The sequence below is a fragment of the Mustela erminea genome, chromosome 20, assembly GCF_009829155.1.
Source record: "Mustela erminea isolate mMusErm1 chromosome 20, mMusErm1.Pri, whole genome shotgun sequence".
In the NCBI taxonomy this organism is placed as follows: Eukaryota; Metazoa; Chordata; class Mammalia; order Carnivora; family Mustelidae; genus Mustela; species Mustela erminea.
Window position 1 is genome coordinate 5,693,321 of NC_045633.1, and position 14,448 is coordinate 5,707,768.

The 14,448-nt window shown below is 47.6% G+C and overlaps 1 protein-coding gene across 1 annotated transcript; it reads right to left on the reverse strand.

The window, feature by feature from the left end:
• Positions 1-213: 213 nt before the first annotated feature.
• Positions 214-9,963, reverse strand: NDUFAB1 (NADH:ubiquinone oxidoreductase subunit AB1). The gene is made up of 5 exons (XM_032326739.1): positions 9,757-9,963; positions 3,674-3,790; positions 2,094-2,181; positions 1,155-1,254; positions 214-374 (listed from the first exon to the last, which is right to left on the reverse strand). Exons 1-4 carry the CDS (start codon positions 9,922-9,924, stop codon positions 1,163-1,165), a joined length of 465 nt encoding a protein of 154 aa, XP_032182630.1. The 5' UTR covers positions 9,925-9,963; the 3' UTR covers positions 214-374; positions 1,155-1,162.
• Positions 9,964-14,448: the final 4,485 nt, after the last annotated feature.

Genomic DNA, 14,448 nt, shown 5'->3' on the forward strand with positions numbered 1-14,448 from the left:
ACCTGAGCCGAAGGCAGCGGCTTAACCCACTGAGCCACCCAGGCGCCCCTAGCATCTGACTCTTGATCTTGGCTCAGGTCTTGATCTCGGGATGATGAATTCAAGTCCTGCACCAGGCTCCACGCCCAACAGAAGCCTGCTTGATAAAATATTAAGCAAAGTCAATATAAATAAGCACTTTATAGGCACTGAAAAACTGAAGACTAAGAAAAATGTTGGCTTTATAGATTTATTTTCAAAGGAAAAAACAGACAATTTAAATACAAGTCTAAACAGAATTACTCTGTCAACGGCAGCAATAATGCCAAAACGCGTTCTCACTTCCAGACACTCGCCAGCATCTTCCAACTCTTCTCTCAGTGAAAAAAGGGGGTCTGGCAAAGACAAAGTTAGTTCAGTGTTTTTTTTTGGTGCACTTTCAGTGATTTGATGTACTCAATCTAGGGTGATCAAAGTTACAGACACTTAATACAATGTTTATTTTTAAAAAGTCAACTGATCATAATACTAGAGCCTGAAAAACAGCTAATGTTTACTGACGGGCTTCTTTCCATGTTCTGTGTTAAGTAGTTTGTATACACTACTGATTTTACCTTCAGGAAAGCCTCAGGTAAGTCCTATCCTTATCTCCATTTTCCACCTGAGGAAACAGGCTTAGAGGCTAGGCGGCCTGCCCAAGATCACCAGCCTTACAGACCTGGACAGAGCTGAGAATAAAGCTGTCTGACTCCAGAGTCTAGCGCCTCAACCCAGGAGGCGTCTCCTGCCTGATTAAGGAGTCAGGCCATCTCAGCTTCCAGAACAGCAGGCTAGGCTGGCTTCCAAGGTGAAACCAAGGGCGGTAGGGGTCTCTGCTTCTGGATTGCCCTGCCTGGTGTTTTGTAAAAGACTGATTTTGTGAGGAAGGCTGACAATCAAGGAAGTCCTGTCCAACAATGAACTGTTCATGGCCTGTCTCAAGGATAAAGATAATCACTAATGCCAGCCCCCTCTGAGTGGCAGATAACCAGAGAGGACCTGTGTCTTATAACCAGTGAAAATCTGTCACGGATTTCCAATGTTTGCGTTTCTTCCCGGGTCTTCCTACCTTACAGAAGAACTACAGAGAGGTTAATTCTATGGGAAGACAGCATTCTGTAAGTCAAATTATTTACCTGATATTTTATTCATATACATCCTTCTTATCTGCAATGTAATCTACAATTTCTTGTGGACACATTAACTTCTCCGCATCTGTATCAGGAATTTCAAACCCTAAAAGTAAAATGTAAAATGCTATGTAGAAAAACAAATACTTTAAAATTAAACGCATCTCACGCCTCCATACCACCAACAAGTACATCAAAATTTTTCAGCAACCCTCAGTCCCATTTAAGTTATGGGCCAGTTATGTTCTAGACAACAGTTGTGTCATATTGAATGTAACAGCTGGCTCTTTTTTAAAAGCTGTAATTCATAGGATAGAAAATTCACCCATTTAAAGTATAAAACTCAGTGGTTTTTAGTGTATTCACAGGTCGTACAACAATCACCATCACCTAATTCCAGAACATTTTCATGACCATGTTCCCATCCGACCTCTGACTGATACCTCCCTCTAGTGAACATAATCTGTGAGGAACTTGAACCACGTTCTGCTCTGTAGGACAGCAAAGGCTTTTCATTCAGGCAACTTACTCAAAACTGAGCCATGGACCCTTAAAAGGTCTCTTGTGCACAACCGTCTTTGAAAGAAGCATAACCTGAGGGAGGCATGGTGGGAAACCAGGCCTATGTGTGTGTGTGTGTTTGTGTCCTGGGCACACCCAGTTACTTCTCTGGGCACGGCCATTCAGGGTGCTCAGGTGTGCTCAGCTTCTCCATAGGTGAGGTTCTGCCTTCGTCTTGGAGCCCCCACCGAGAGCACCCAAATCCCACCCCCTGGCCTTTCCTGGTCACTCAGCCCTTGGCACCACACAGTACATAGTCAAGTACATTCTAAGTGAGGGCACTGTCTATTTATATATTTGACTCCAATCCCAGTTGTGACCCCCGACATTTCTTCCACCTAAATCAAGAATCACACTGTGCAGACCCCAAACGTAGCCTGTTACCAAATTCGTCCTCCATGGCCATGATAATTTCCACTTGGTCCAAACTGTCTAAGCCCAGGTCTTTCATAAAGTGGGAATTTACCGAGAGCTGCAAGAAAAGAACACCAAACACGAAACTCAGCCGAGACAGTATTTGCTTCTCAAGATAACAGGTATGATGTCACTTAAAAGTTATATAGAAGATGCTTACTGTAAAGAGGCCGTGTTTTAAATATGAAGTGATAACCAGCATTTTATGTTTAAGCTGTGCCAGCACATACTTGGTGCACTTTGTTAACTTACTCAAGCCGGTTCTGGAATGCTTAACAATACACACAGAGCTAATGATGGATTTCACTTTCTATGTATTTTGTAAGATCTGTGATCACTGCTTGGGAAAACCATACTGGGGATGTCATGTGCAACGTCGTGACCACAGTCTTAAGGCTAAGCTGCGTATCTGAAGCTGCTGGAGAGTAATCTTAAAAATCTTCATCATAGGAAAAAAATTTGTGATTATGTGTGGTGATGGATGTTAACTAGACTTACTAAGATTAGTTCACAATTTTGGGGTGGGGCAGGGAAAAACTCTTCTACAGGCCCCAAGCCTCCTGCAGAGCCAGACACAGGGCTCAATCTCACAACTCTGAGATCATGACCTGAGCTGGAATCAAGAGTTGGACACTTAACAGACTGAGCTACCCAGGCGCGCAAACCCCCTTTTCTCAACTCACATTATACAAATATTACATTGTATACCTGAAACTAATGTTATATGTCAATTAGACCTCAATAATAAAAACCCCACTATCCTACCTACACAGCAGACTGAATTATTAAAGAAGGAATTTGTTTATGTACTACTATGAGAAAAATGCCAGTGGTTAAGTTAAAAAAGCAAACACTGCAGAACAATGTTAATAGTATATTCTACCACTTGTGTGTCTTTTAAAAAGGGTAAGTGGTGGGGGGTGTGGAACCTGGGTGGCTCAGTCAGTTAAACATCTGCCTTGATCAGGTCATGATCCCAGAGTCCTTCCTGCTCAGCAGGGAGTCTGCTTCTCCCTCTGCCCTTCCTGCTACGCCATTTGTGCACAATTCTCTAATAAATCTTTAAAAATAAATAAAAGGATAGGAGATGAAGGTCACATAGTACATAAAATATACACATACATACATATGTGAGTACACTTCCTTGCATATGTATTGAGTATTTCTGGAAAGATACAGGAGAAGCTGGTTCCACTGGCTGCCTCCCAGAAGGGGAACCGGGTGGGTTAGAGTCAGGGAGACTTTCTACCAAATATCCTTCTGGACCCTCTGAAGTCTGTACCACTGATTAAATACTCATTTAAAGGGGCACCTGGGTGGCTCAGTGGGTTAAGTGTCTGCCTTCGGCTCAGGTCATAATCTCAGGGTCCTGGGATCGAGCCCTGCTTCGGGCTCTCTCATCAGCAGGGAGCCTGCTTCCCCCTCTCTCTCTGCCTGCCTCTCTGCCTCCTTGGGATCTCTCTCTGTCAAATAAGTAAATAAAATCTTTAAAAATAAATAAACTAAATAAATACTCATTTAAAGAAAGAACATTAAGCCACATCAATTACCTTTTCTGGGTCAATCTTGTCATAAAGTTTCAACACATAAAGAACACGGTCCTTGATCCCCTCTAACGTCAGAGGGGGTGCGTCGCTATACTGGCGGCACAGCTGTGTCAGCGGAACCTAGAACAAGGGCAGGAAGGGAGAGCTGCTGAACCCAAGATGCCGCTAGGTCAGTGCACCAGCTTACAGGAACCTTTCAGAGCTTTTAGTGCTTCCGAGAACCACCTCCTCTGATTTCCAGCTGGGACCATTAGGCCGCCTAGAGTCACCACACTGGGTATTTTCAGAAGCCCTAGCAGTCCAGCAGCACAAAAACGGGCCTCCCCTCCCCTCAGAGCCGGGCTCGGCCCCCCATGGAGCCTGTGTCCAGCGCTCTGGCCACTCTACTGGCTCCGGGAGGAGCTGCTGCTAAAATCGTGCAGGGTCTGCAGAGGAGTATGTCTTCTTGCGGCACCTTCTGCAGCGCCAGGCTGCCCTGTAAGGCCCTGTCACCTTCGATCGTCAGCACACCGGAGTCAAAATGGCCCACCTGGAAAGGGCTGTCATGGTAAACAGAGAGGCAGCTCCCTGGAGGAGCACACGTGGGAAGGTCTAATATGGCCCCTGACCTCAGGCAGCACAAACGAGCCGGCTACCAGCCCGCAACAGCCCTCATGGTCCATCTGTTTCCCACAGGAGAGGCTTGTCGTATGGCCACCAGCAAAACCATGAGCTTTTGATTTTTGCCATGGTGGGAGTCGTATGTCAAATGTCTGTGATACCAGCCTACTTGATAATCAGCTAGGTATTAGGCTGCTGGCTGGATTCTTTCACCAAATACGGAAGGAACTCCTACTTACAGCTCTTCAGGCGTAATGCCGTGGAAGGTACAATGCAGAACAAGAGGAAACAAAGCAGCTGCCTGACAGTTCCGCTCACTGTGGAAGTCCCTAATCTGAACTGGTTTGTTTACCTTTTAACGTTCACTTGAGTTCTTAAGTAAGTTAATTTAGAGTTCTTATAGCATTTCTCCTTAGAAAGTGGGTCTGCGTGTTGGCGCTCAGGTCCCTGACGGAGGCCTTTGAAAATCATGACACTGCCAAATGAACCAAACCTGTGTACACCACTAAGAAATATTTATCTTGAAAAAAAAAAAATCAAGTATTGAAATCAGGTTTAATCAGCAAGCTATAAAGAGATTAGATGAGGGCGCCTGGTGGCTCAGTGGGTTAAGCCGCTGCTTTCAGCTCAGGTCATGATCTCAGGGTCCTGGGATCGAGTCCCGCATCGGGCTCTCTGCTCAGCAGGAGCCTGCTTCCTCCTCTCTCTCTCTCTGCCTGCCTCTCTGCCTACTCGTGATCTCTCTCTGTCAAATAAATAAATAAAAATCTTTAAAAAAAAAAAAAAGATTAGATGAGGCGCTTCATGGATATTCTAAAGGTATTTCTAAGTGCTTTCAGAGTTTAAGAGCACTGGTTCTTTCCGGTCTCAAGGTATGCAGTGTCCTGTCCTTTCCCACTGCAGTGTGGGATCCGGAGACCTGTGCTGGGGGAACATCTCCAGGCCTACTTATCTACAATCACTGTAAGTCTCCCGGCCACCAGTCGAATGAAGACGCAGAAGGGAAAGAGGGAGATGAGATGACAAAAGAGACGTTTGACGGGGCAGGATCTGCGAGGTCTTGCCTGCGCGCATCAAGGAGAGGTACGAGCAGGGATTACTGCTGAGGAGAAAGAGACGACGGGAGCTTCGCCGCAAAGCCCAGGAGGAAGGATGAGGCTGGGGAGGGGACACGGTACAGGACTACCCAAGGGGCCCGTTAGGGCTCAGGACCATCCCCAGCCACACCAGCAAGTCCCCACACTTAGGCCACTGGACACCACACGGAGAAATTGAAGGTCTCCACCAGGAGAGCACAGGCCAGTGTGAAGTGCTGCGGGGGGGAGGGCACCGTGGGCTAAGCATGGAGCAGGCAGGTCTAGTGGGGGACAGCTCAGACTGCAAATAAGACTGCCTACACCTGTACCCTGGCACTAGCTTTCTGACTAGCTGTTTGGCCTGGGGCAAGTTACTGAACCCTCCAACGCCACTTTCCTTACTTGTAAAATGGCGATAAGCCACAGTACAAAGCTCCCAGCACCGCTGGGAGGCATCACTGAGGGAATGTGAAAGGCTCAGGACACTGCCAGGCACACCCACGGCGAGTGCTACTGAGCGCTGTCTGGGAAGGCTGGGGTCTGAGACTGGCGGCTGTTGTGGCCCAAAGTACTTGATCCTACTCCTTCCCTCTTGAGCCTCCCCTTCTGGTCTCTTGAGGGACTTATCAGTCAGAGTACGGCGCTGTGCTGGGCACTTTCCAAACCACTGCCTCCTTCAGTTCTGACAGCAGTCCCATTTTGCAGACAGGAAACGGAGACAGAGAGGCATCCCACCCTGGCCTTTGGGGAGGGCCCTCCTGCCTCCTTCCTGCTCCGTCTCAGCTGTTACAAAAAAGAGGAGGCACAGAACAGGCAAGCAGCTCAGCAGTGTCCCCGACAGCCAACAACGTTTCTGGTGTTGTCTTCTCCCCGGAGATCCACACTTAACAATTCTATGTGACACAAGTCACTTCCCACAGCTGAAGGAGAGGGCACTGTGTGCAGGAAAAGAGTGACTTCCCTCTAGACTAGGAGAAACCAACAACCTGGTTCATCTATCAGAATTCATCTGTCTCCACTCAGTACATCTCTAGGGGAAACTGAGGAACCTCAGTTTAAAGGGTAGGAGAGCGCTTTGCCCCCCAGCTCTGCCACCTGCTCCCTGGGCTGCTCCCCCTGGGAGCAGACACCTCCACGTCAGTTTGGAAATACATTCCTTGTCTTCCAAAACGCCTGCTCAAAGACCTCTAGTCCTCGTCAACCACCTGGTGCTCTGGCCAGAGCCCTGAGAGCCCACCTCCACTCCTCCCACTGTCTCACCGTCATGTCTACTGGGCGACCCAGCCTGGCTGACTAGAAGACCTCACTTATTCAACGAACCTTGTTTCATGTTCACTCCCTGCAGCCGAAACAGAACATCACATTCCTCAGTGCCCTTCCCAACATGCCTGCATCTTTATCTCGACTCGCAGACACACTCCACAGACACCCCGAGGGTCAGCCGTAAGAGTGCCAGGCTCCCCCGGCCTCCGCATGTGCTGTCACACCCCGCTGAGTGCGTGAGCAACTGCTACCTCCGGGTTTGCGCTCCCCGGGAGTGCTCCTTAGGTCTCTCTTCTGTGCCGTACGCACACCTGTCCTCACCTGTGGCTAGGTCTTGTCTTCACACACAGGACTGTCTCAGCAGCCTGCAAACTCTGCCTCATGTGCCAAGCACTGTGCTGTGGGTTGGAACTACAAAGAAAAATGAAACATGACCACTACCCTCAGAGAAGCTTATGGTCTAATGGGAAAGACCAAGCCAACTAGATTATTTAAGTTGTAATAAAAACGTAGTGGGGGGGCGCCTGGGTGGCTCAGTTGGTTAAGCGTCTGCCTTTGGCTCGGGCGATGATCCCAGCGTCCTGGGATCGAGCCTTGTGGCCGGCTCCCTGCTCAGCTGGGAGTCTGCTTCTCCATCTCCCTTTGTATGTCCCCAAACTCATGTGCTCTCTCTCAAATAAATTAAAAAATCTTAAAAAATAAAAAGTGGCAAGAGCCATGACAGACATACTTGTAGGCTGCTTCTTGAACAAGAACTGTCATTCAGTCCCTGACAAGCAAGGAAGAGATACCAAACTTGGAGTTAGCCTTGGAAGGACAAGGACATTCAAGGAGGAAAGGCCAGGCCAAGAAAATGAGGCATGGGACTCACTGTGGGTCTGTGTGGGAAGAAATGAGTTCATGGCTAGAGACTGAAGGTTACGGTGGGGGGAACACAGGCTCTGAGGTTCAAGAGGTCCAGCGCTGCAGACACTTGAAAAAGACAAAATAGCTGAACTCTGCCTGCACAAGCGTTTTGCCTTCATCTGGGTACTGTGCCCCACGAACTCTTAGGAAGTCCTCTCTGTGCTCTGGCTTTGAGACAGTTCAGATCTGCGCCCTGCCTGGATAAAGTACAAGCCTTCCAGGTTCCATTCTAGGCCACTACCCTTTTTTCTTACCTTCTACTTTATACCGTCCCATATTTATATATCCAGGAGAACTGCTTTAGCTCCTTTTGGGAGGGAAAAGAGTTGCAATATAAATGAAGAATTAGCTGCCCTGGAGTCAGCAAAGGGGATGGATCTGAGGAGAAAAAAATTTAATGGAACAGAACAGGTGCAGTGAGCAACAGTCCAGATGAAATGAGCAAGGCCTGGAGGTAGAAGTTTGGGGTAACTGGGAAACAGGGAAACAGAGTGAAGACACAGACAAGGAAGAGATTGTGGGTAACAGATCTTTGGAATTTACCAGCATTTAAGGATTAGAAAGAAAGTGCCCAAGGACAGGAACAGAGAGGTAGAGAACCAACCAAGACAAACAGGGTGAACAGCCTTGGGAACAGCAGCAGGGAATGAGCTGGCAAGTTTAACATGAGGCTGCAGTGTCCAATGAGATATTAACTCGTATCTTTCCTTTATATGTACCTCCATACCCTTCAACACCTAAAATAAGGTCTGGCAAATAGCCTGTCCCTCAGTTTCTTTGAATGAACAAGTATTGACTCTCTCTTCCATCAGCAAAGGATTTAAATGGGAACACGGAGTCAAAACCACTTTATAAATATAAATAAAATGGTTCTTCTGCTGTGTATGAACCAAGCAGAGGTAGCGGTAACATCTCTGAGCACCCTGCTATTCAAGGCATGGTCCAAGGACCAGCAGCAGCAGAATCTTCTGGGAGCCCATTGCAAATGAAGCCTCTTGGGCCCCTTCCCAGAATCTGTATTTTAACCCAAGGGACCTGTAACAACGAAGTCTGAGAATCAGTGCTCTTTGAATGAGGACAATCCCTTTGCATTTTAGCCTACTGTGGACATCAGTCTCAGGAACAAAATACTTGGCAACTTTACCTAATGCCCTTTTAACTCTTAATTTCAGGGTGACACTGTTAACCTTTTGATTCAGGCAATGGGGCCAAGGCCCTATGAATTAATCCATTACATGGTCAGTACATCTCAACTCTAGCCACACAAAAGAATCACTTGGTGACTTCTAGAAACAGACACCCAGACCCCAACTCTGGAGATAATGACTGATTTGGCCTGGGCATCCTTATGTTTTATTCTAAATGTATTCAATACTGAAATGCTAAAACCACTATCATATTGAGTTCACAGGTTTGGGGGTTTCTCAACCTGGCCTTGAGAGTTTCTTCTACCTTAAGGCAATACTTGATCTTGGCCGAACCCTTTAGTCATGTGGCAAACTTATATGAAAACACATGCCAGTGCCTCATCTCTGAGAAGTAAATCAAAAGGGGTGGGGGTGGGGGTCAAGGGGCTTTTGCCCCGCCTCCTTTAAGCTACTCAGGTGATTTGAATGTGCAGCTAGGGCTGAAAACCACTACCGTAACAAGAATTTCTGTCTCACAAAGGTGTCATCGGACAGAAAGGCTAGATACTACTTTTCCCCTATCTTTACTTCCAGGAGGCCCGTAAACGGACAAAAGGCATTACAGGGAGAAATCCTGGGCTCAGACTGCTCTGGAGAAGGTTGTAGGCCAGTGTGGCTTCCTTTTTGCACCCTGTCACCAATTTTCCCCTAGAAAGCTATCACGGAATTTGTCCTTATCACTCCGACCAACTGGGATCAGTATGGGGAGGTTTACAAGCACCCCAAATAGGTGCTCTCAAAACCTCACTGCACGTCCACGAAGTAGAGACTAGTACCCCTACTTTGCTCTTCAGACTGAGAGTGGCGAGGTCAAGAGACTCGCCCGAAGTTTCGCAAAGTGGCTGCTAGCATTCGAACCCAGGGATGTTTCACTGTTAGGGCTGCACTCCGGTCTGGGGTCGACCCAGCACCGTGAGGGGCTGGGACGGGTGGGAAGCCAGACGTCGCCCGGTCACCCCCGCCGTGGCTCGCGTGGCCCCGCTGCCTGGCCCCTCCCCCGCACCACCCCGATCCCTGACCCCTGCCAAGCCCCAGCAAAGTCACCGCGAGTCACCTGCGCAGGCGCCGAGGCTGTCGGCGGAGCCCCAGGCCTCGTCCGGGACCCCGCGGGGCACAGGGTGATGCTGAGCGGCCGGGCTGCGGCCATCGTGGGAACCCGGGGCAGCGGCGCGAAGGCCGCGGGCAGTCGGCGGACACAAGCGGAAAGGACACGAGCCGCCATGGCTACGCCGACCCAAGATGCACTGCGCCGCGCCCTCCGGCCCGGTTTCCTCCCCGCTCGGCGTACAGGACGCACAGAGCGGCGCAGGCGGCCGCCAATGGCCGTAGCGGCCCCTAGCGGCTCCTGGCGGTACTGCTTCCCCGGGGTGCGCGGTCCTGTCATCCAGGGCCAAAGGCAAAAGGCTGGTAGGGCCAGAACCTCGCTCCTCCGGTCTTTCGCTAAATACTAATGATTGACACAAGAAAGGAAATTATTTTTATATATTCTCTAAACGTTATGGCACACATTTGTTTAGAAGTTTTGACGCTGCAATTATTCCATAGGTATTAAAATTATATAGGTATAAAAATTATATATAAAACTATATATATAATTACATAGGTATAAAATTACCGAAAAAACATAAATAAATTTTAAAATATAAGTAAATAAAAATAAAACAGACTGTATAGTACTATCCAACTGCTGTAAAGTTATCTCTCTATTTATGCATTCATTGAGAACTTGAGTAACTGTTGGGGGCACCTGGGTGGCTCAGTGGGTTAAACCTCTGTGATCAGCTCAGGTCATGATCTCAGGGTGCAAGGATAGAACCCTGCGTCCGTCTCTCTGCGCTGCAGGAAGACTGCTTCCCCTCTCTCTCTGCCTGCCTTTCTGCCTACTTGTGATCTCTCTCTCTCTGTCAAATAAATAAATAAAATCTTAAAAAAAAAGAACTTCAGTACACCCTGTTGTGTGCTGGTAGTTATGTGCCTGTTGCTACAGCAGTGGGCAAGCCAGGCAGTCTATTCTCATAGAGTTTACATTCTAGTGGGAAGATAGAAAATAAATAAAAATAAACACCTCCCCTAAGACAAAAAATTCAGGGAAGTAGTGATAAGCACAATGAAGAACAGTATAGAGAGCGGGGTAGTGAGGCAGTACTGAAGGAGTGTTATTTTAGAAAGGTGGGCCCTGAAGGCCTCTTAGGAGGTAATATCTGACCTGAGACTTTCATCAGTCTGGGGGAGGGAACACAGAGGCTCAGAAATCATCCTGCTGCTGGCGATGCCAGAGTGTCCCCAGCAGTGCAAACAGTTGACACCAGGCTTCTCTAGCATCCTGATTCCATCACCATCACTTTCCTGCCTATTAATTAGTTGGAAGCATAATTGTATCCCGTCTTTGGGAATGATCAGTGAATAAATGGCTCAGTTCCATTTTGGGTGGCAACCTTCAACTTCTGCAGAAAACCGGCACTAGAAAATCTGATTGAAGGACAAGGATCAGGGCCCATTAGATGAGTTCAAGCCACCAGTGACACACCAGCCTCTGATGCTCCTTCCTGGTCAAACTTTGGGCCAGATCCATGGGACAGATGTGTGATGTGACCGGCAGCATTAACAGCACAGGGAGCATGCAAGAGCCTGACTGACTACTAAGCCCCAAGTTGCAACCCTCTCTTCCCACAACCTGTCTGTATTTCTGTGTTACATTGAATCCTTTTGTCAAAATTAGTAAGTCCCCTCTTATTTATTTATTTAAAATATTTTATTTATTTATTTGACAGAGAAAGAAATTACAAGTAGGCAGAGAGCCAGATGTGGGGACTGATCCTTGGATCCCGAGATCATGACCCGAGCAGAAGGCAGAGGCCCAACCCACTGAGCCACCCAGGCACCCCAGTCCCCCCTTATTTAAATGACATACTTTGAAAAAATTAAAATAAATGACATACGTTGTTCCCCATGGTCCTCTTTGACCCACGCTTAACTTTAAAAACCCAATTTTTTTTTTAAAGATTTTATTTATTTGACAGAGACAGTACAAGTAGTGAGAGTGGCAGGTTGAGGGAGATGGAGAAGCAGACTCTCCGCTGAGCAGGGAGCCCGATGCGGGACTCCATCCCAGGACCCTGAGATCATGACCTGAGCTGAAGGCAGCTGCTTAAGTGAGCCACCTAGGCACCCCTAAAAACCCAACTTTTCAGGATTGATGCACCTCAGAGGGTTTCATTCCCACCTGCATTCAGCCCTGGCCTCTTCTCAGGCTTCAGAATTCTTTATCCAACTGTCGATTACCAGGTGATCTGTAAGCACTCAAATGAGCGGTCTTCCCCCTTGTGTGTTCTGTTTCAGCTGCTGAGACCATTACCCACTAAGCCAAAAATTTAAGACTCCTTCTTCTACCTAAATCATGCACTCATTTAGCCTGCTCATATCTTTTCTTTCCTAAATCTCTCTCCAGGTCGGGTCTTTCTTTGCACAGACCCTGCTGCAGATGAGGCCCTTCTGGTCATCTTCATGCCTCCACTCTTGTCTACCGGAAATCCACTGTGGACTGTGTTGCTAGAGTGGGAGCTTATCGCTGAAGATCAAGCCCTTCAGCAGTCCCTACGCCTGCTGAATAAAGTCCGAGTTTGTTAGCAGGCGTCACCAGCTCCCTGGCTACCTTTCTCACTGCCTCACTCCATCCCCCACAACACGATCCACTCTCTTGCAACAGTGAGTTGTTTGGAGTTCATGCCCTCCTGTCCTTTCTGCCTGGAATATCCTTTGCTTCTGCTCTGACCTACTTACCTGGCAAGACTCAAGCTAGTGGGGTGCCTGGGTGGCTCAGTGGGTTAAGCCACTGCCTTCGGCTCAGGTCATGATCTCAGGGTCCTGGGATTGAGCCCCACATCAGACTCTCTGCTCAGCAGGGAGCCTGCTTCCCCTTCTCTCTCTGCCTGCCTCTCTGCCTACTTGTGATCTCTCTCTCTGTAAAATAAATAAATTAAAAAAAAAAAAAACTAAAAAAAAAAAAACGACTCAAGCTAGTTATCATCATCCATGGAGCTTTTCTAGAACTCCCCCTGTTGGGCTAACTGTCCATCCTTTGATCACTGTAAACATACCCTCCAAATTTAAACACAGTATTTATTGTTTTGTGTCAGTCTCCCTCATTAGACTGTGTACTTTTTTTTCTTTTTTTAAGATTTATTTATTTGAGGGGAGCCTGGGTGGCTCAGTGGGTTAAGCCTCTGCCTTCCGCTCAGGTCATGATCTCAGAGTCCTGGGATCGAACCCCACATCGGGCTCTCTGCTCAGCAGGGAGCCTGCTTCCCCCTCTCTCTCTGCCTGCCTCTCTGCCTACTTGTGATCTCTCCGTGTCAAATAAATAAATAAAATCTTTAAAAAAAGTAAGATTTATTTGAGAGAGAGAGAGCGTGCAAGCAGGGGTAAGGGAAGAAGGAGAGGTTAAGATCAATTGCTTAACTGACTGAGCCCCCCAGGCGCCAGACTGCGTACTTCCCAAGGGCCACGGCCTTACAGCAAGCATTTTCATACCTACTATTTCAAGTATGTGCTCAGTGTTTGTTCAACCGTTACCGAACTGGAATTACTGCTTACCTCTACTGTTTTCCTAACTCTTAAATCTTATAGATGATATGTTTCTCAAGATCCTTGGGTAAATGAAATCTTTGTGAAAAGCTCTCTATTATAACATGGAGGACATTACGAGAAGGAAAGGAAAAGTGAATTGGGGGAAATCGGAGAGGAAGATGAACCATGAGAGACTGTGGACTCTGAGAAACCAACTGAGGGATTGGGAGGGGAGGGGGGGAGGGGGTTGTGAGCGTCTGGTTGTGGGTATTAAGGAGGGCACGTATTGCATGGAGTAATGGGCGTGCTGCATAAACAATGAATCCTGGAACACTGAAAACAAAATAAAAGAAAAAGAAAAGCTATAATCTATGATGTGCTAGCAAATAAAAAGATCTCATTTAGGCTAGAGATAGTAGGAACAGAACAAGGATAAGAGAGAATGCACAGGTATCAAAAGGAAATAATGAAGTTAGGAAAATCCACACTAGTGAACATTGTAGAAAGGTGTCTTTATTTTTTTATTTTTTATTTTTTTTAAGATTTTATTTATTTATTTGACAGAGAGAAATTACAAGTATACTGAGAGGCAGGCAGAGAGAGAGAGAGAAGGAAGCAGGCTCCCTGCTGAGCAGAGAGCCCGATGCGGGACTCGATCCCAGGACCCTGAGATCATGACCTGAGCCGAAGGCAGCGGCTTAACCCACTGAGCCACCCAGGCGCCCCTAGAAAGGTGTCTTTAAAAAAGAAGAAACAGGGACGCCTGGGTGGCTCAGTCAGTTAAGTGCCTGCCTTTGGCTCAGGTCATGATCCCAGAGTCCTGGAATCAAACCCTATCTTGGGCTCCCTGCGCAGGGAGCCTGCTTCTCCCTCTGCCTACTGCTCCCCCTGCCTGTGCTCTCTCTCTCTCTCTCTCACAGATAAAATCTTTAAAACTAACTAAAATAAAAGAGAAGTAACAGAGAGGCACCTGGGTGGCTCAGTCGGTTAAGCATCTGGAGCGCCTGGGTGGCTCAGTGGGTTAAGCCACTGCCTTCGGCTCAGGTCATGATCTCAGGGTCCTGGGATCGAGTCCCACATCGGGCTCTCTGCTCAGCAGGGAGCCTGCTTCCCTCTCTCTCTCTCTGCCTGCCTCTCTGCCTGCTTGTGATCTCTCTCTGTCAAATAAATAAATAAAATC